The sequence below is a fragment of the Myotis myotis genome, unplaced genomic scaffold (assembly GCF_014108235.1).
Source record: "Myotis myotis isolate mMyoMyo1 unplaced genomic scaffold, mMyoMyo1.p scaffold_m19_p_6, whole genome shotgun sequence".
NCBI lineage: Eukaryota > Metazoa > Chordata > Mammalia > Chiroptera > Vespertilionidae > Myotis > Myotis myotis.
Genome location: NW_023416368.1, coordinates 78,599,702 through 78,621,185, shown reverse-complemented (window position 1 = coordinate 78,621,185; position 21,484 = coordinate 78,599,702). Strand labels below are relative to the sequence as shown.

The 21,484-nt window shown below is 59.6% G+C and overlaps 1 protein-coding gene across 1 annotated transcript; it reads right to left on the bottom strand.

Moving 5' to 3' along the window:
• Positions 1–2,902: 2,902 nt before the first annotated feature.
• On the bottom strand, positions 2,903–21,245 carry ONECUT3 (one cut homeobox 3). The gene is made up of 2 exons (XM_036311945.1): positions 20,075–21,245; positions 2,903–3,234 (listed from the first exon to the last, which is right to left on the bottom strand). The coding sequence occupies exons 1-2, from the start codon at positions 21,243–21,245 to the stop codon at positions 2,945–2,947; spliced, it is 1,461 nt and encodes a 486-aa protein (XP_036167838.1). The 3' UTR covers positions 2,903–2,944.
• Positions 21,246–21,484: the final 239 nt, after the last annotated feature.

Sequence of the window (21,484 nt, the reverse complement as noted above, 5' to 3'; positions counted from 1 at the left end):
GGAGCCGGTCTGGGTGCTGAAGCCCTGCTGTCTGCCTTCCTCTTTCCTCCCCACCTCCCGCCAGCTGGGAAGGGGGGAGTCAACAGAGAGCAGGGCACAGGGGCCCCGACGGCGACTCGGCACAAAACACACGGATGCACATGGCCTGTGGGCTCCGGCCCGCGCCCGTCCCCACCCCCCGCCCATCCACTAGTACATTATCAAGAAAGAGTACATTAGTCATGCATCAAATCAAGTTCCATTTGTCTTTTTTTCCATTTTCTTCCTTTTTTTTTCTTAAATTACATTTGAACACAGACCACATAGAATAATAAATACTCTTATAAGACATGACTCCAAAAACAAGAAGCAGAACACACCAGAGAACACAAAAGTATCCCTCTCTCTCTCTCTCTCTCTTCCTCTTTCCTAAAGGACTCGTTTAAATAAGAAATCTGTAAACGCCTGGTCCTTCGGTCCTTCGAGCTCAGGCTCTCGCTCTCGCTCCCTCTGTCTTTCTCTTCTGACCACCCAGCTTTCGCTGCCCCAACATTCATTATGTCTCCCACGGAACTCGTCAAAGAAATGACATACCATCGTCTGCAAAATTATAATTTTACGGTATAAAGCTTCAAGTCACGTATTCCAAAAACTAGCTAAGGATTTTTTAAAATCACATAAACTATACATTAAATATTTTGAGGTATTTCAGAGAAAATTGTCAAAGGCTCGAAGGAGCTGTGCTGGAGGTGGTGTTCCCTGCATGGAGGATGGTCTTTGGTTTGTGATGACCAGCTGGGTGTTGGCGACAGGAGGGCTGGGACCCGAGGGGGCTCAGGGAGGGGGCCGGGTGCAGGCCTGCTGGAGGGGGACTGGCCAGCCGGGGCAGGGGGTGTAGGAGCTGGTGTGCGTGTGCATGTGTGCACGTGTGTGATGCGAAGGTGTTCGAAAGGGAACCAGGAACGAACGGGAGGATGCTTCTGTGACCCGTGTCAATGGGGCTTGACCTGATCTGACTACAGTTCACCGTTACTAGAATGTTCTACCACCAGAAGGGTCCTAAGACAATTTCTAAATTCCCAGCAGGGGACCAATCCGGAGGCTCCTGGCCCCTTATCCTTGGGCCTCAAATGTTGGGAAGAGCAAGTGGCTTGCCCAGCGGAGTGTCCAAGAAGCTGTGTCCCTGCCATCGGGCGCTCTGGCCAGCGGGGCCCAGGTGTCAGTGGGTGTGGGGTATGGAGGTGGATGCGGGGGGAAAAGGGCTGTGTCCACCTGTGTTTGGGGGAAGGAGTCGGTTGCTGAGCCAGAATGGGCATCCTTAGGATAATGCCCAACACCCAAAGGCTTTAGAAGCATCACTTAGATCCAGTTGCTTAAAAGGCCCGGACAATAGCGAGTCGATAAGGACAAGAGAACATTTCACACACATCTTTGGTTCAAGAAAAAGGCACTCATCGACCTCACTATCCTCTCTCCCTCTCTTCTTTCACTCTCTTTGCTTGGGGGGGCGGGTACCTAGAGGGCAGGCTCCGGGCAGGCCCTGGAGCACACAGTCAGAGGCGAACTCGAGGGAATTCTAACAACCAGCACAAGTCCTTGGGGGGGAGGGGGGGAATCTTTGGTATCAGGTGTGATTTTTCCAATCACAGACATGAACATTTGAGTGAGGTAGCCTTTACCTGGGGAAGGGGGAAGGGCATTTCACTACAAGTGTCTCTTGCATTCTCAAGGCGAGGCAGCAGAGAGGCCCAGGTTTGGGGAAAGTTCCTTCTAGCCTCTAGATCATGAACCCGCAGGAGGTGGGCTCTTGGGATCAGCTGCAGGCCAGTCTTGGAGGTCTCCCGGACCAGCTGAGCAGGGGAGGTGGGTGGAGCTCATCTTCATTTCTGACCCTTCCTACCCCCTAGTCAAATTTTTTTTTTTTTGGCAAAAAACGGAGCAAGCAGATTCCACCTTCTTCTCTGTGGAGAGAGACATGGCAAGCACAGGTCCACCCGTTGCCCCTACAGGCCCAGCGCAGCACCCCAAGTGCTGGAAGGTGGTAAGTGATTTCCAAGGGGTTCCAAGCAGACAGGAACACCATGACCCCAGCTCCGATGCTGTCTCGGTGTCCGTGGAATTCTCTGTGGAATCTGGATGTCTTCTTCTGTTTCCTGTGGTCTGTCTCTCCCTGGGTGTCATTCATCAAGGTGTCTAAAGCTAAAGTGAACTGACAGACGGGTGCAGGAGGAGGGGATGCGTCTGGAGTTGACTGGCAGGTTTGAATGTGCCATCTCTCCAGTCTGGGATGGGGTGGGAGAGGGTGCTCGCCTATTGGTGCTGGGCGGTGGCCATTGCAGGCCCCCTTCCCAGACATTAAGGCAAGCAATTCTTGGCACAAGGAATCCTGGCTGCCACTAGGAGGGGCAGCTGGGTTCTTGGCTGTGGTGGCAGGTCAGCAATCAGATGGGGTTGGTCTTGGTGTTGGGTGGGGACACTGTAGGGATCTTGCTGGACATGGCGACTTTAGAAGGGGCGATCTGGGGGGGCCGGTCGGGGGGTCTGGCTAAGAAGGGATTATTCTGAAAATTCCTTTTCTTTGTTTAAATACCCGGTTTATATTTCTAGTATGTGCTTCTTGACCCGCTTTCGGGGAGGACGCGGAGAGCCCTGGTTTTCCCAAGGCCCCTGTGCATCCTAAATGGAGAGGGAGCTGGGGAGCCCCTTTCCGTCACCCCCGCCCTCGGGGTGGGGATGGTGGAGGGCTTCCTTTGGCCTGGAGGGGTGGGACGGAGGGAGGAGGGGGGCCCTTTTGTGCACTTGGGCTGAGGGACGTGCTGCGTCCCCCCCTGGGTATGGGAGGCCCGGACTGCACCCCCTCTAGGTGGCCCCAGGGGCGGGTCTCCGGGCCGTCTGGGTGGGGTGGGAGGTGCGGGAGGGCAGCGCCCAGACCATGGACGCAGGGAGGGCGCGGAGCTGGGGCGCCTCACGCCTTGGAGAAGGTGGCGGCGCCGGCGGGACCCCCGGGGGCCGCGCCGGGCTCCTCGGCCCAGCGGTTCATGCAGCGGCGCCGCGCGTTCATGAAGAAATTGCTGACGGTGTTGAGCTCCAGGCCGAGCTGCTGCGAGATGGTGACCTGCATTTCCTTGGACGGCCGTTTGTTCTCCTTAAAGATGGCGATCAGCGTGCGTCGCTGCAGGTCGGTGAACACCAGGCGCTGCTTCTTGGGCTGCAGTGCGCGCTCCTTCTGCTGCTCCTGCTCCTTGCGCTTGCAGGCTGCGGTCCACGGCGCGCCGGCGGGCGGGCGGGCGGGCGGGCGGGCGGGCGGGCGGAGACAGCGCCACCGCGCGGCCGGGTGGGAGGAGACAGGCAGCACCGGAAAGAGACCGCCGAGCGCAGAGACATCAGGAAAGCAGACAGGTGGGAAGCACGGAGAGATGGAGACACAGCAGGGGGCAGGACCGAAAGAGATGGGAGACACAGAAGTGTCAGTAGGGTGACATGGAAGAGACCAAGAGGCAGCAAGAAGGTGGGGCAGACATACAGGAGCAGAAGAAGGGGGGCAGACAGTCATGGGTGAGGAGACAAGGACACGGGGCAGGTAGATAGGGTGGCGGGGAGACAAAGAAGGGGACACAGTGTGAGCACCTCTACGGGCATGGCCCATCACCCTCCAATGCCTCTTCTGCGGGCTGGTCCCGTCCCCAGCTCATATCCCCAAACCTCTTGCCCCACCCCCGCCGAAGGCTCCCCACCCCAAAGAGCACAACAATTGGTGGTGGTGGCTTCCCTCCCCCTGTCCAGCCCCCCCCCCCCCCCCCCCCCCCGCCGCAGCCCACACCTGGAGGATGTTGGGGGAAATGACTTGGAAATTGAATTATTTGCCTCACTGTAGGTGGGCAAAAGAAGCAGTTAATTAATAGGTCCTTGGGGTGAGTCACAAATCCCAGTAACCTCCCCCTGGGATGACGGGCAGTCCAGTTCTCAGGACTGTCAAGGTCCATGCCTCCTTCCCTGGGCTGTCACCGGAGGCCTGACCTACCGGAGGGACCCGCTATCAGGCTACCATTGGCGTCCAGTCTGATTCCAGTGTCTGAGCTGCCACTCTGTCCTGCCTCCCCCCTCATCGGCAGGCCCCCCACCCCCATCGGCAGGCTGAGACCCAGGCTTGGCCTTGCCCAAGTGCCCAAGGCAGCTGGGCGGACCTGAGGATGGGGGTGGGGTGGGTGCAGGACCACCCCTCCCTCTCCTGGACCACCTGGTGCAGAGCAGGGAGGGGCTGCAGGAGGCCGCCTCTGGCTGGCAGATGCTTGCAAAGGTGAAGCAGCAGCAGCTCAGGGTGTGGAGCAGAGCTGGCACCTGTGGTCCTCCCGCCCCGCCCCCCTCCAGCTCCTGAGGGGACTCCTTCCTCAAATGCAGTAGCGTCGGGGCCAGTGGGTGGAGAAAACGGGCTCTGTCAGCCTGAGTGGGCTACCTCCACCCAGGGCTGGGCACGCTTATAGCTTCAGCACAAATGCTATCAGAGTCCTAATTTCCCTGTCTCACACAGTCCAGGGCAGCAGGCAGCGGAGAGTCCGCCCTATTCCGCCTCCACGTGAAGGCCACACCCTCAGCTACTTCCCCAGCAGTGGCCGTGGGGCAGGCTGTCCCAGCAGACCCCCACTGCCCGCCCCGCCCCGCCGGGCCCACACACTGAGCTCACTGTTTCGGTTCCAGAACAGTGTGAACCAGATCAATGTCCATAAAAAGAGACGAATGTTCCTTGTGCTGTGGCTCAGTTCTCAGGGACAACAGGTCCTCTCATGTGAACTGACACCGCTGCACTCCTTGTCGCCCTGTCGGACCTGGAACTCATGGCACTTCTTATTGGCTGTTTCAGGCTTTATGATTAAATAAGAGCGATGGCTGGAGCTTACTGGACATTTTAGAAAAGTTTCTAACATGAAAGAGAGAGAGAGAAAGAGAGAAATGGTAGGAGGTGAGGGGGACGATGATCTCAAAAGAAACAGACAGAACAGGGAAAGCTGTCATTAATATTCTCGGAGCGGTGTGAGAAAAATGCTGTATCCACGAAACAGGAACAGGGTGGTGTTCCATAAAAAGGATCATGGAGCCCTGGCTGGTTTGGCTCAGTGGATGGAGCGTTGACCGGCAGACTGGAGGGTCCCAGGTTCGATTCCAGTCAAGGGCACATGCCTGGGTTGCGGGCCTGATCCCCTGTGTGGGGCATGCATGAAGTGGCCAATCAATGACTCTCTCTCATCATGGATGTTTCTATCTCTCTCTCCCTCTCTGAAATCAATAAAAATAATTTTAAAAATAAAATAAAAGATCTACTATCTCCCTAAAAAGAAATACTAAAAAAAAAAAAAAAAAAAAGGATCCTGGGAGGGTCAGACAGTGTGTTAGGATATAAATACATACTATAATGCCTGGAATAAAATCAATGTAAGGATTGGAACATACAGTTAAGCAAGTATCCCAGGAAACAGAACAAAGCAGGCGCAGAGATGGAAAAGAAGGGACAGGTAGTAAAGTTAGGCGATGAATTGAGCGGGTTTGGCATTTGGTCAAGAGGCAATCCAAAAGTAGAGGAAACTGTCACATAAATAATGAAAAAAAGAATGCAGGTTCGGGGGACACGAGAGTCCAGTTTAAAAGAGCCCGGGAAGTGCTCAGCTCAAGGAACGAAAGAAGGCCCTCCTGAGGCCCATCCTTGTGACGTTTTCGTGACCCGAAAAAAGAGGAGATTGTAAAAGCCCTGAGAGAGGAAAGGCAGGTGTCTTACAAAGGACTAAGACTCAGAGCGGCTTTGGACGTCTAAAATACTAAGAGCCAGTGGAGTGATGCCTTTAAAATTCTGAGGGGCAGCTGTGTTCATTTAAAATTGTATGGCTGCCAAACATCAAGCATGACGGTGGGAATAAAGATACAGCCAGACATCCAACGTCTTTCTGAGAAAGATGCTGCAGGATGTGTTCCATCAAAATAAGGAGTTAAATTAAAAAGAGGAAGGGATTCAGGAAGTGTGGTTCAAACTAGGAGAAAGGAAAGAGAGGTCCCCCAAACGAGGAGGGGAGGCCTAGAAGACAGCAGGACAACTGCACCGAGGGCAGGAGGGAAGCCACACCCAGATCAGAGCAGGAGCGCCACCAGAGGTGTGTAGGGGAGATGACCCAATATGTGTGGGAAATCCCATTGAATTATTTTTGCATTTTGTTGGAGAGTGTGGGAAGAATTTGTGACTGACAATTATTAACTTGTGGAAAACAAACAGTTGTGCGGGAAAGGAAATGCAGTCCCAGTATTCCAGTTGTCATGATATTCACTGAAATCATAATAATGTTAATACTGAATATTGATTTAGGCAAAATAATGCATTTGTAACTATATTGAAAAGCTGACAGGGGGAGAGGGTGTGCTATGAATATGGAATGATGGTGAGACAAACCCAGGGGATGAATAGGGTACTACGTAGCCTTCTGTATACAAAACAAAGGAGAAAGAACTTAGGTCCTTTTTTTTTAATGTTCATTTTTTGGAAGGAAGTGTAAGGAACTGCTTGACCTCCCATCTCCTCGGAGCCTGGGTCATGGGAGGGGGTCTCCCATTCTTTCAAAGGGGAGGCTGGGTGTGGACAGCGAGGCCGGGGAGGGGGAAGAGTCAAAACAGCCCCAGGTCTTTAATCCCTGTCTCTTCCATCCATTCATTTACTCACTCATTCACTTAGCATTTTACTCACAGATTCATCATACATTCACAGTAGGGACAGAGATGCAAAAGCTCCTCAGAAAGCTTACAGGAACGTTATTTTTTAATCCTATAATAATTCCATAAAGCAGGGATTTTTCTCCTTAAGTGTTCAGAGAAGGCGAGCCACTTGCCCAAGGTTGCCCAGCAAGCCAGGCAGGGTAGAACAGAACAGGAATCAGCGTTGACTCGTCCAGACAGTGAAGACGTGGGTCGCTCCTTTCCCACCCATCTCCCCTTTGTCCAACCAAGCGCCCAATGGGTGCAGAGGCCGGGGGCGGGGCCTGGGGGAAACAGAGTTGAGAAAAAACTTCGCGTTTTGTCCATCACAGCAAAAAGAGGCTCCGTTCACCCGCCCCCTTCCTTCCCAGCGTTCAATCTAATTACAGCTCCTCACAGCCCCAATCGATCCAGGCTCCAGTTGGAGCTGTTTACCCGAGCAGCTTTGTCATCCTTTCCATCCCCCACAGGCCCCTCGCCAGCCTGGAGGCCCCTGCCAGTGGCCCGAACGCCCCTCCATCAGCATCCTTCCTGGCACTCAGGATCCTCCCCAACAGCTCTAAAGGCCACAGCCGTTCCTGTGCTGCCCAGGGCAGCCCCAAGAGGGGAAGAGGCCCTGGGTATGAGCCCCTTTTACGGAAGTAAAAACTGAGGCTGGGAGAGAATGGCTGACCAGGAAGCAGGCCAGGGGACGGAGGTCCAGCATGAGAAGTGTTGGACTTCCCCGGGGCACCAATCACCAGTCTGGTTGTGCTGCCACTGTGATGGCCACCCCTTCCACAAAGATCTCCACTGGGGACCGCCACCTGCACCATGTCTTCTACAATCACCTCCTCTACCTGCACCCCTTCTCCATCCATCATCTTCTCCACCCTCAGCTCCTTCACCATCACCTTCTTCCTCACCACCTGCATCCCTTCTCCATCCATCATCTTCTCCACCCTCAGCTCCTTCACCATCACCTCCTTCCCCACCACCTGCATCCCTTCTCCATCCATCATCTTCTCCACCCTCAGCTCCTTCACCATCACCTCCTCCACCACCTGCATCCATCCTCCATCCATCATCTTCTCCACCCTCAGCTCCTTCACCATCACCTCCTCCACCACCTGCACCCCTTCTATCTCCATTGCATCCTCCATCATGACCTCCTCCACCTTCAATGTCACTTCTACCTCATCATGCCTCCTATCATCGCTGCCATCACCTCTCCACCATCACCTCCATCAGTATCAGTACTGCATCCCTCTCCCACCTCCATCCCTTCCACCACCATCACTTCCTTCACCATCAGTACCCCTTCCACCCCATCAGCTCCTGCACCTCCACCACCTCCACCACCTCCACCATCACCTCTATCAATAGCATTGCCTCCATTTTCATCACCTGCGCTGCCCTCACCTCCCCTACATCACTCCCGCCTTTTCATTACCACCATCCAGCTACTGTTTTCTTCACCTCCGTCACTGTCACCTGCACCGGCACCTCCACCGCCATCTCCTCCATTATCTTCATCTGCCTCACCAAACACCACCACAGGTTCCACCTGGAATGCGCCCAGCACAAAGGGACTCAGCCTGGGGTGGGGGGACAGGGAGTGGCCCCAGACACAGACCTTCACCACTAACTGCGGTTGCCATGACAGCGGGTGGAGGAGCCAGCAGGGTTTGTTGGGGAAGTTGGGGCATCTGACACCCTCTGGGACCCTGGGCAAGTCAGTCCCTTGCAGGCCTCAGTCTCTCCACTTGCAAAATTGGGGCACTGCCTCCTTCAAAGATTTTTCAGTGAACGTAGCTGCTCCAAGCTCTCCCCACTTCAGTGAGCTCCCCCCCCCCCCCCCGCCCCATGACTCAGTCACCTCTCTGTCCTCACCTGACTGCTGCCCTCACTCCATGTCACATCGGTCTCATCCCTGGCATGGTCCCACCTCAGAGCCTTTGCACTGGCATCACCCCTGCCTGAATCTCAACCCCCCACATTTCTTTATGGCTTTCTCACTTCCATCTAGAGACTTTGCTCAACGTCTCTTCTGTGAGGCCTTCCCTGACCCTCAATTTAATACTGCAACTTGTCCACAGCACTTACAACGCTCCACCCACTCTATCCAGAGCCCCTTGGTGAGGGTTTGGGTCCCAACTTTCTCTCCCGTCCGCCCTGGGGGACCCCAGGGACTCAGAGCCTGGTGCTAAGAACCGCTGAATCTGAGATCCCAGGACATCGGTGCCCCACCCCAACCTGCCCCCCCTCTGCTCCGAGTCTTTTCAGAGGCCGCACATGAGGAGGGTCTGGGGCAGGCTGCTGGGCAGAGGCTCTGGGAGGACATTAAAGGAAACCCCATCCCCCAGCCCCGTCACCCAGGCAGGGCGCTCCCTGGGGCCTTTCTGCAGCACCTGCCCCGAGGTTCCCGACGCCACCGGCAGAGGGCAGCCGCCCTGCACCAGCTCACGCAGGAGGGGCGGGGCCAGGCCCGCAGGCCCGCGTCCAGGCCGGTGCCAAGGAGGTGAATCCTGGGACCCTCCAGTTCCAGATGAAAGCCCTTTCGTTTCAGACCCCCTGGGACTTGCCCCCACAGCTCCTCTCTCTTCCTGCTTCCAGCCTTTCTAGAAAGGTGCTGGGCTCAGCAGACCACCCCCACCCTCCAGGACTCCTCCAGGGGCCCCAGGAAGAGCCGGCGCCACCAGCTGGTGGATTGTTGTCGGATGTCAGCTCTCTGAGCGGCAGCTTCCTCAGCTGAAAAATGGTCTTACCCATGGCCTCTCTTGCTGGGCTGTGGAAAGGGATTTAGCTAGAAAAGTCCTGAAGGCCCTGGTGGGGCTGGGAGGAGACCCCAAGCTCCTATCTGAGATTCCCTGGGAGGATCCCGGCTCTGGGACCCACTTTCCAGGAGGACATGAAGTTTCTCCCCCTTTCAGGACAGGCCTCAAGCCTCAGCACCTCTTCTGGACTCTCACTGGAGGGAGGGGGGATGGAGAAACTGAGGTCAGGAGCCCCAGCCAGGGAACTCCTACACATCCCTCAATGCCCTGCAGCAGTGGCCTTTCCCCCAGGAAAACCTTCCCCTCCCCCTCCCCCATCAGAGCTCCTGCTCCCTCTTGGGGACCCCCCGCATGGAATCATCCGCAGGAGGCTGCTGGCTGGGTGTTTGTCCAATGACGGATGCTCCTGGTGACACCCCAATTTGGGTAGTGTGATGGTAAGGGGACTCAGCCCAGACTCAGGTCCCTGCTAGGGGGGACCCAGCTGGCCACTGCCTTGGAGGACCCCTGGGAGCACCCTCAGCAGGGAGCACCCTATCCCCAGCCAGTGAGGGAGCAGCTGGGCCTGCTCACAGGCAGGGGGAGAAGGGGAGCCCAGATTCAGTCACTCCTCAGTGGGTTGAGCAGAATCAGGTCTGCACCTCAGGAAGCTGGGACCCACCCTGTTCACCCCCATCATCTCCTGAAAGACACCCGTCTTCTTCTCCATCCTCCCCCTCCTTCTGCCTGCTCCTCTTCCATTACTTCTCCCTTCTCCTTCCCCTTCCCCGTCCTGTCCCCTCTCCCCCCCCCCCCCCGCCCCCTCTGCCTCCCTCTCCTAGGTTGGTGGTCAGTCTTGTTCCCTCTTCATCATCTCCTGCTCATCCTTCCTATCCCCGGCCTTGAGCGGACTGAATGTGCAAGCACCTGTCTGTTCCTGTCCTCTGAGTGTGGCAATGTGGGGCTGCACAGGGGCCTGGCTGGCTGAAGGGCAGTATGGGCATGGCTGTGTGGTGTTCTTTGCTACGGGCTGTGTGTCCACACGTGTGTGAGCCTCTGTAACCGGGACAACCTGTGATGGTAACAGGGGTCATCTAGGCGGGACAGAAGGGCAGCAGCATGGGGACCTGAGGGACGATGGAGGGAAGAGGCCCAGAGCTAGAGGGAAAGCGCTCGGGGCTGCAGCGCCCAGTGTGACGTGTGATCGCAGCTGGCCTTGGGACGCACAGTGTGACTGTCAGACAGGAGGGTGTGTGTGAAGAGCTAATGGTGTGATGTGATACAACGGGGTGTGGCATTGTGACATCGGGTGGGTGGAAGCCCTCCATGTCTGAGTCCATGGGATGCAGGCTGTGTCCATCTAGACCCCCCTCCTCCAGGACAGGTCCTGTCTGCCGGGCTCCAGGCAGCTGCCCACTCCCCCCCTGGCCATTCATGGTCGGCAGGGATGGCAGCCCCGGGCTCCATAGGCAAAGTGGCCTTGACACACACTCTACGGACATCAGTTTTCTGGCTTACCAAGTGAACACCGTGACCCATGACCCTGACGTCCTTGTCTACAAGTGGGGTGACAGCGGTCTCACTGTGCAGGGCTCATGAGATCTGTGCAGTAAGTGCTGAATGAGGGGACCCTGTAACCTCTTTCTTCTTTCCTCATACATTTATCAATCTTGGTTCCAGAACAGGCCTCACTCAGAGCAGCAGGAGGTGGGGCAATGGAAGTGGAGTCCAGGTGGGGAATTTGTGGGGGGAAGATGTGAGCAGGCCTGGGTTCTGAGAGACCTCCATGTGGGGACAGACCTGGGCAAGGAGGATGGAACTGGAGACAGAGCTTGGGTGTCTGGGACGGTGGGGTGGGGGTGGGGGGGACAGTAAAGTCAAGGGGAGGAGAAGAGACATGAGCCAGAATGGCATCAGGAGGATGAGGTGCCCCCCCCAGCCCCCCACCTACAAGGCTGGGTTTGACAGGGAAGGACAACAGGATGGTGTCCCTGAAACTGATGATGGAGCACCTGAATGACAGTTCTTGTCCGTCTGCGTGGTGCTGTCTGTGCAGTACTCAAAGCAGTGACTGAGCATTCTTGTCTCTGCCCCACCCCCAGCCTTCCTGCCCCAGTGTCTGTCAAATGGGGCATAAAGGGTGGGGGTGTGGGAGCAAGAGCTGGAGCTGGCTGTCCCCTCCCCTCTGGCCACCTCCAGTGCCCAGCTCTGGCTTCACGGAGCAGACAATTCAATACGGAGTCCAGTCTCCGGCTGGGATGATGACCGGTTTCCTTGGCGACGAGTCCCGCCCCGGGCCACCAGCTGCCCAGCCCCAGATGTGGGGAACATTGATGCCTTCACCTTGTGGCTTGTCCCACTGGGCTGAGCTGCCCTGAGCATCCTCTGCTGGCCTCCCCAGGCCAGGAGAGGTGGGTGACTAGCCCAAGGTGACACAGAGCTCACTCTGAGGGGGGCCTGGAGAACATGTGCCCACCCTCTTAATCCACACCCTGCACCCCTGAGGGAAAGGGGTTCCCGTGAGTGTGTGTGGGGGGGCCCAGTCAGCGCTGAGCCAGGCCCCTGCCCTCAGATGAGGACCCCTGGAGGCCTTGGCAGCCCCTCATCTGTCCCCACCCGTTCCTGCTGCCTCTCCACTCTGCGTCTCCTCTCCCCTGCTAGCTTGGCCTACACCTCCCTGCCCAGCCTCAGCAGGTACCTGTGCCGGGCTGCAGCCCAGCCTTCAGAAAGGCCCTGCCTCCCTCCCTCCCTCCCTCCTCTCCCCTAGATGAGATTTTAATGGCCACATTTTCAAATTAGTTCTGAGCCTTTCAGTGACTTATCAGGAAAATAAGTGTTTCCACTGGACTCTGGGCCACCCCTCCTGGGCCTTCATTGGGAGGCTGCACCACCAGGTTGGGGGGGGGGTGGCTCGGAGACTCCTCCCCCCATTCAGGCACAGTCACAAAGGGGCACTCCCCCGCCCCACACACACAGCTTTTTTTTTTTTTTTAAATGTTGAGAAGTCACAGCAGCCAACAGTTGGAAATGAATTTGAAAAAGATGACAGGAAAGAACCCAGTGATAAGAAAAAGAGCAGAGAGGCCACCACAGAAACCAGGGGTGAGGGGCACCAGCCTTTCAATAACTGAGAAACAAAGGCACGGATCACCCCACATGCGGAATGGTCCCCCTCACAGGTGTTCGCCACAGCCCCAGGGCGACAGAGAATCACTGGGCAGGACGGTGGCTGAAGAAAGAAGGAAACGGACAAAGGGAAGAGCACCGGGCGGCGGCAAGAACAACCTGGAGGCGCTGTCTTTCCTGATGTGGGATGTTCTGGTGTCTGGAAGGGAACAGAGTGGACTCTCTCCAGTGCGTGTGCGTGTGTGTGTGTGTGTGTGTGTGTGCATTTCTCCAAGAAAAGGAGAAGGAAAAGATTCAGTGTAACCTCTTTCTAGGAGCAGAAAAAGCCTGGAGCCTGGAGAATGTGTGAACTTTAAAAGTACTAGGCGTTTTTAGAGAAGTGGGGACAGAAGAAAGGCTAAGGGAGGGAGGGAGGCTTTGTCGTTGCTTTTACTGCGGGGGTGGGTTGGGGGGGCGGGGAGCCTTTTTCTTTATCCACTTCCCGCTGGCTCTGGGCTGGGGAGTCCAGTCTTCATCTGGGGGAAGGGGGTGCGCACGGGATGGGGGATGGGAAGTGACGTGTCCAAGGACGTCTGCGTGCAGCGCCGCCCCGCCCTCCCTGAGTGCTACCCGGACCCCACCGTCCCGCAGCCCTCGCGTGGACGCCTGCGCTCACCGACGACGATGACGCTTGGAGTGCAGAGCCCAGCACACCCAGACCACCGCTGACCCGGGGCCGTGGGGAGCTCAGCCGGGAAGGAGGCGAGCCCAAGGTTCCCACCGGGCAGGCTGTGGTTCTCTCCCCCACCTCCGCGCCCCCGACGGGATTCGGGCGCCCGCTGAGGATTGCGTTCTCCGGTGGAGCGTGCACCGGTAACCCTGAGGTCCGAGGCCTCGGATGTGCAGGGCAAGGGGCCCTCTCCTTAGCCGGGCTGCCTGCACCCAGGGTCCTGCCAGACTGCGGAGGGCGGGTGCACGCTTGCTTCTTTTGGGTTTGGTGTCCTCACCTCAATTCGCCGAGCATCACCCCCAGCCTTTGTCTTAGGACCCTCCCTGGCTGGACTCCGCGGGTGTTTCCCCAGGCAATTCGGGGTAGCTTTCTCCTCGTGAGGGATACAGGCACAGACATCGCCCCAACGCCTGCGGGTGCGCAAGGGCGCTTGGAGAGTCCTGGACCTCGCTGTGGCACTGAGGACCTGGGACCAGGTCCCCTATCCACCCACTTCCGTCCCTGTGGGCTCATGCGACTCCCTCCCAGGCCCTCAGCGCTAGGAAGTAGGGTCAGACAGCATCTGCACAGACACAAGGAAGCGGTGGTCCTTGGGCCCACCGCTGGGGCCCAGGGATGACTGACTCCCAGTTACCAGCGCGGGTCTTGGGGGAGTTCTTCCTGGTGCCCCCAGACCCGGGCGGCCTCGAATATGCCAGACCGGGCCGGAGGGTGGGTGGGGGCCCTCGGGCGGAGTCCGGACACGCAAGTCCTAGTGTGAATGTGGCCGTGTCCATTTGCGTCCCTGCATGGTTCTCCTTGGCCATCCGCGCCGGTCCTGGACCCCTCTCTTTGTCCTTACTTCTGTCTGCTGTGAGTCTGTGGCCTTCTGCGGGCTCCGTAGGTCTGAGGGCGCCCTCACTTCCCCTACATCTGCTCACAGGACTAGAGTTCCGCGGCAGGAGGATCCCGCTTCCTAGCAACACCCACATCGGTGCCTACCAGGAAGAGGGGAAACTGAGGCTGCAGGCGTTCTGGGACTGGAGGAGGTCACGTGGGTCTCCCAGGCCACCCTCTCCCCTCCCCTACCAGCACTGCCTTCCTTATTGATCAAGGGCCATATTTAATTAAAAACTTGATTCAAACAGCCTGAGCTCCTCAGGTTCATGGCTACATACAAAGACACCAGCTGCAGGGGCTCAGCCTCAATCCTTACAGCTGCTTTGAGCTCCCCACCGCCCAGCCTGCCTTCCAGGTTCCACTCGCCGGCAGTGCCCTTCCACATGGCACAGGGTAGGATATTTGGGTTTTGAAGGCTGTGGCAGGAGCTTGCTTCACTGCTTAAGGGCTCTGGGAGCCACTGCCAGGATGCCAAGCAGAGGAGGAAAGAGCTTCAACGTGATCATAAAAGGTCCCCTGCAGGTCGGCCGCCAGCCCAGCGGAGGCGGAGAGGATGCCAGGGGTGAGAGCTGAGAGCGGAGCCTAGAGACCAGCAAGGAGGCGGCAGTGACAGGAGATGGTTATTCAGACTAGAGTGGTGGTGGCTGATAGGGAGGAAGCACAGGAGTGGGGAAGATTAAGGAGGAGAGTGACCGGGCCTTGGTTGGTTCTAGGATTTTATTCCTTCAGAATAAAGAAGCCAAAGGTCAGCTCCAGGCCCTTGCCCTACAGAGGACCCCCCCAGACTCGTCTGTGTGCTTATCTGTGAAGTGGGGGTGGCCATCCATTTCTCTCTCAGGAAGGAAGGGACTAACTAACACTGGTCCTGGGCTCGGAGAGCGCTGCACTTTCAACTCTGGGCCCAGGATCACCCTGAGGGTCAGGCATCCAGAAGGGAGTGGCCTGGAGGGGGGGGAGGTTCACCAGGAAAAGCACGGGGGTGGGAGGGATCCCGGTGGCTTGGAGCTGGACGGGGGCAGGGGAGGGATAGAACCTGGTCCCCACACACTCCCTGAGGGCCTCTGGTTGGTCCCTGGGGGATGGGCTCAGGAGGGCCCACAACCCTGCCACCATCAGGAGAGCTCTGAGGAGCACAGGCCTGCCCAGCTCCCACTGTCCACTCGACCAAGGGTCACCCGAGTTGTGAGTGTAAGAGCCTTGCTACTGTCCTCACCTCAATTCACTGAGCATCACCCCCAGCCTTTGTCTCCACTAGGCTACCTGCCTGTGATGCTCCCATCTCTGCAGGAGGTGGGAGCCTGAGCAGCTCAAGCTGGGCTTGCAGCTCCACCAGACTGGGGGCGGGGCGGGGGGGGGGGCTGCAACCCCTGGCCCCTCCTTACGGCTGGGAGCTGGGTCTGCTCACCCTCATGCCAGAACTGGTGCCACTTCTCACTGGGTATGTGGCAAATCCCTTCCTTCCTCTCAGCCCTGGCTGCTCGGTGGGCACAATAACCCCATTTGGCTTAAAAGGTCATTCTGGATGATTCCATCTCTCATTCTTGGTGGGCGCACTGAGAGACAGGGGGAGGGCTTCAGCACCCCAGTAAGCTCCTCTTCTTCCCTCCCACTCTGTATGAGGGGGCAAACCCGGGGCAGGGTTCTGCAGCTGGCCCCACCTAGGTCTGTGGTCTGGAAGTAGGGGACTGGTTTGGGGGAACCCATATGGCTCTGGCACACACAGCCCCAGACCCAGATTCCGCCTACTCAGTGCATCCCTGTGAGGGCCTACAGTGTCCCCTCCGGAATCCAGGCCCTTTCCAGCAGCCCCTGACTAGTCTCCATGGATCCAACAGAGCCCAGGCTGCTGAAGGAAACCAGGATGCCCCCCAAGATGAGAAGTGGGTGTGAGGGGTGATTAAGCAACATGGCCTGAGGATCTCCATGGGAGAAGGGGAGAAGGTTTGACTAGATTAAACTCAACAAGCACCTGCTAGCTGGTATCTGATTCTGTCCATTTCTCAGATGAGGAAACTGAGGCTCAGACCCTGCCCAGAATCCGTCAGTGTTGCAGCCCAGGTGAGTCCCCGGTCTCTAATCTAAGCTCTCTGCTGGGATGACTTTTCCAGGGGGTGGGGTGGGGCAGGAACAGGCTCTGAGAGGTGTGGAGGCCCCGCTGCAGTTCAAGTTAGATTTTTACCATCCCCTCCAGACCTCCAGACCCTGTCCACTGCTCTGCCCACACACTGCCAACCCTGATGTCCACCATCACTGCAGGGCCCCCATCAGCAACTTGGTTCCAGAAATGGCTCCCTCCCTACATCCGTTCCTCCCATGCTGGCCTCTGTCATCCCTCAGCGGCTCTGGGCTCTGGATTCACCAGTGGGCCAAGGAGGGGAAGGCGAGGGCCCTTCTTTCAATTGCCTCCATCTGATATTTTATTTTATACATATTTTTTCTGATTAGTTACAAAAAATATATTTTTTTCTCCGGAGTTGCAATTTAAACAATATTTGAAGCCCGCCGAAGCGATCGACCCGGCAACGGTGATGAATTAGAGACGGTAATTCGAATTCATCGACCGCCCCGCCCCTGCCCAGGAGCTTGCTGCCCCTCCCCCAGCCCCTCTCCCATAATTACTGTTGGAGACGGAGCAGGGAGGGCTTCGAAGAGGAGGCAGCAGAGAAGCTGCCGGAAATCGTAGGACCCTGGGATGGGAGGGGGGGTGAGGCCCCCATGGCAGTGGGTTTGGGGGTGCTGTAGGACTGGCCTTGCCGGGACTAGGGGGTCCTAAGATCTAAGAATGTCAGACCAGAACCTGGCTCCCCTAATGCACACACTTTACAGATGGGTAAACTGAGGCACGCAGAAAAGGCAGGCAGGGGGTGGAGTAGCGGGGGGTGGGGGTGGGGGTCCTGAGGTCTACCTGGTCAGATTCCTCGGGTGCCTTCAGAAACAAAGAAACCACCCTCCCCTCTCGGCTCCTGATGCGGGAGAGAGAGAGGAGGGAGGGTGGGGGCAGAGCCCCAGGCCCTGTGGACCCGCAACCCCGGACCCTCATACTCTCATCTCCCTTTTCTGGATCTCTCTCTCTTTCTCTCCGCCCCACTCCCGCTCTTGGTCTTTCTCTTTTGGTCTCTCCAGTTCTGCCTCTTCTTGTTCTTTCTTTGTTTTTGTCACTCCGCTTCTCCTACCTCTCTGTCTCTCTCTGTGTGTGTGTCTCTGCATGTGTCTGGTCTCCTTGCCTCCTGGCCGCAGTATCGGAATCGGACACCCGGACGCGACGGCCCTGAGCCGGGCAGGCGCGCGGGCCAGGCTGGGCGCAAAGCTCTTGATTCTCGGGGCCAGGAGGCCGCGGGGAGGGCGAGCAGCTTTCGCTTGGCCCGGGACGGGAAGAGGAAGGGCGTTCTCCCTGCCGGGGTTTGAATGTGCGGAGGAGGAGCGGGTGGGGGCCCCTGGAGGCGGCTGGGGCTGCCCCCTGCGGGGCTGCACCTCCAGGAGGGGCGTGCGCCCCGTCCCCTCCCTCTAACTGCCAGGTTTGCCGCCACTTAACCGCTTTCCATTTGCCCAGCGACCGGAACTAAAGGCCTCTGTGCGGGCCGGCGCTAATTACCCCAAGCCCTCCGCCACCTCCAACACCCCGGCCCGCGCCGCCGTGTAGACGCGGCCCCAAGGGCGCCCGAGGTGCCGCAGGTCCCGAGGGCCCAGGCGTGCGGACCGGGAGGGGGGGTCCCCGCGCGGGCGAGGCGGGAGGAGTGAGGGGCACTCCCGGCTGACGGTTCATTATCCCCACCGCCCAGCGCGGCCGGCCCTGCGCTCACCCTGTCCGCTTCCCTCAGGCGCCCTATTCTGACTCTTCTTTCCCCAAAGCGGAAACCCAGGCTCAGAGGGGCGAGGCGGCTGCTGGAGCTGCCTCGTCAGGGAGGCTGGCCCGCGGCCTGGGTTCCCGCATCTGTAATTACACGGGCGGCGGGAAGGTAGCCCAGACTTCGAGTCAGGACACCGGCCACTATTTTTCCCCCCCAACCCCCCTCAGCAGGGGCACCCTCTACAGGACTTTCCCACCGGCGCTTTGTCCTTCTGAGGGCCTGGGCTATCTTTTGGGCCGCCCGAAATATGAGACTGAGATACCGCTAATGGGCCATGGTAGTTACCTAAGGTGACAGTGAGACGAATGGAAAGCGGCCTGTGTCCTTTGGGATGCACCCATGTTGAACACCATGCGCTGGGGAGGAGGTGGAAGGTGGCCAGTATGGCAATGCCAGGCCCCACGTGTTGCCCATTTAACAAGTGCCCCTTAGTAGCTAATGCATTTGGGAGATACCTGTGGCCAGAGCATGGGGGGTGGGGGGTGCGTGTGTGCTCGCTCTGCTGCCTGATGTCACCTACTCTGTACACAGCAGGCTGTGGCTGTGTTAATATGACTGAGCGTCCCCTTCAAATACCGCCCCCCCCCACTGCATGTGTCACGGGGAGCAAGGCAGAGCCGGTGCTGCCCTTACACAAAATTGTCCAGGTTCCTGAGACCACGTCTAACATGTCACAATACATAGGAGGGTTGATTTCCCCACTCCCCAAAGTGGAGCATCTAGAGGGCCCACAGGCGGCTCAGCTAGTCACCTCGCGCTGCAGGGGGGGAAACGAAGGCTCCGGTGTGGGTGCAGACTCCCCAGTTGCCCAGTATGCCTGCGGGGGGGGGGGGAGGAATGAACATGGGCCTCCTCTTCCCAGCCCCCCTGTCTGGGAGGGGCACAGCCAAGGCCTCCCTCCCTGCTTGAGGGGTGCCTAGTGTCAGCCCTAGCCCCTGCCATCCAGCCCCGCTCGCCCCTGTGCTCAGAGAAGCCATCGATCCAGCAGCCTCGCTGCTATTGTCCCAGTAGCTGGAGCGTCTGCAGCCCCCTCCCCAGTGTGGCCAGGGGAAGACCACCGCTCACAGGCCAGGCCCCTGGAAATGACAGTGGGGGTGCTTTCCTGCACCCCCACATACACCCAAGAGAAGGAGGCTTGGTCAGGCCACCTCTCTGGGGACAGGTGTGGACCCAGCTGTTATCAGCTGGGAGGGAGGAGGGAGTGGGGTCCCCAGGGGTGGCTGGGGGCTGAGTGAGACAGACACAGAGGCTGAGAGACAAAAAGAGTGACAGAGAGGAGAAAGAATGAGGAGGAACGGGAGAGAAACGGCGAACAAGCAAAAAATAAATAGATATCAGGTTGTGCCGACAGAGAAGGTAGAAATGAGAGAAACATAAAACAAAAACAAGAAAGCAAGGCGGGCAGGGGAGTGTGCACCCAGGCCAAGAGCAAACGCTGCTCCAGCCGGCGACAAGCAGGGTGTGAAGGCCTCTCTCTGGACCGCAGGACGAGGGTTCCCCGGGCCTCCCCTCCCCCGCCGGTTCTCCTGTGACCTTTGCCAGCGGCCGGAGATGGGGAGGGGGCTATCGATCGCAGAGGCTGAACCACAAAGATGCGCGCGCTGGGGCCAGGGGCTGAGCACCAGCCTGGCCCCGGCCGCCAGCGCGCCCTCACCCAGCGTGCAGCCTGAGCTCTCCGCCCCAGGGCTGGAGGCACAGCAGGGCCTGTTCGGGAAGAGGAGAGTGGCACCCCGAACTGACAGCCATGCGTGTCGGGGGCACAGCACCCTTATCCCCACATACACACAATAATCGACCCTGCAGGATGCTTCAGGGAGCCTCGCTTCCCGGACGGGCTGGGCGGATGACTATGGGAGGACGGGGGGAGGCGGCACAACCCCTTTCTCCCTTTTGGCGACGGTGCAGACGGGCAGGGGCGCAGATCACGCTCTAACCTCTTGCCAGGGAGCCCCGAGCTGGCCTGAGGGGTGTACGGCCGGGACGTGGGGAGGGAGGCGGCGGCGGCTGCTTGGTTCTGGGGAGCCCCGAGCCAGCGTCCCGGGGCCGGGCGGTGTGCGCCGTGCTCCTACCTGCGAGGCGCAGCGCCGACATGCGCTGGAACTCGGGCTCCTGCAGCCACTTCCACATCCTGCGGAAGGTCTCGCGGCCGGACTTGAGCTTGCTCCACGGCTTGGGGTTGCGCAGCAGGTCAGAGAGCGTGCCCTGCGAGCGGCACAGGATGCGCTGCGCGAAGATGGCTTGCGGGATGCTGTAGCGTTTCAGCTCCGCCGTGATGCGCTGCGCCACCTCCTTGGTGTTGATCTCCTCGGCCGCCGCGCCAGCCCCAGGGCCGCCGCCGCCGCCTGGGCCGCCGCCGCCCGCGTGCGGACCGTGCGCCCCGGCCGCCGCCAGCCCGCCCAGCGGCGCCAGCAGCCCAGCGGAGCCCCCGCCGCCAGCGCCGCCGCCGCCGCCGCCTCCCGGCAGCCCGCGGGCCAGCGCGTCCTCGGCGCGCCCCAGCAGCGCGGCGTGCGGTTCGAAGGCGGCGGGCGGCAGCAGCTTGTCCCCGGCCAGGTGACTCGGAGCGCCGTAAGCGGCCAGCGGTGGGGGCGGCGGCGGCGGCTGGGGCTGCGGGGCCCCGTGCAGAGCGGGCGGCAGCGGGTTGGGCAGAGGCGACAGCGGCGACCCCATGGCGGGCAGCTCTTTGCCGTAGGGCCCGTAGAGGTGGCCCACGGAGGCGAGCGCAGCGCGCTCGTCGCGCATGAGGGTGAAGCTGCCGCTCACGCTGGCAGCCAAGCGCTGCGGCGGGGGCGGCGGGGGCGGCGCGGCCGCCGGGTGCGGATGCGCGTGGGGGTGGCCGCCGTGAGCCCCGGCTACGGCCGCGGCCGCCGCGTGCTGGTGGAACTTGTCCGCCACGGCCGCGAGCGGCGGCAGGTGCTGCAGGGGCGTGAGCGTCGTGTAGGTGCCGCCCAGGCCGGGCGCCTCGCAGGCCATGCCCATGGCCGGGTGCAGCGGGCCCGCCAGCTCCCCGCGGAAGTCGGCGCCGCCGCTCGCGCTACCCGCGCCGCCCGCGCCCCCGGCACCACCGCCGCCGCCGCCGTCCAGCAGGCTCGCCATGCCCGCTACCAGCCCCGGGCGCCCGGGTGCCACCAGACCGCGGTGCTGCGTTGCCGCCGAGCGCGCGTGGCCCGGGCTCAGCAGCTCGCCCGCCTGCGCGTGGGCCACGCCGTGCAGGCCCCCGAGGCTCTCCAGGCTTAGCTCCATGCTGGGCCGCCCGCCCGCCCGCCGCGCGCTCTCCTCAGCGCCGGCCCGGCGCGCTCAAGACCGCTGCATGGCCCCCGCCTGCTCCCCGGTGGCTGCGCGCGAGGCTGCCTGGCTGCGCGGCGCAGGGCCCGGCCTGGCTGCGAGCGCGGCCACCAGGATGTGGCGGGGGATCGGCGGCCGGCAGCCGGGCCCGGGTCTGACGTCAGCGCCCCCGCCCACCCACTCCCCTCGCCGCCGCC

What these genes read in the sequence shown, in the direction of transcription:
- ONECUT3 (XM_036311945.1), bottom strand. Translation starts at nt 21,245, where the DNA reads ATGGAGCTAAGCCTGGAGAGCCTCGGGGGCCTGCACGGCGTGGCCCAC. An exon ending in GTCGGCGCTGCGCCTCGCAG is followed by an intron (nt 3,235 to 20,074) that starts GTAGGAGCACGG and finishes CGTGGACCGCAG; the next exon opens with CCTGCAAGCGCAAGGAGCAG.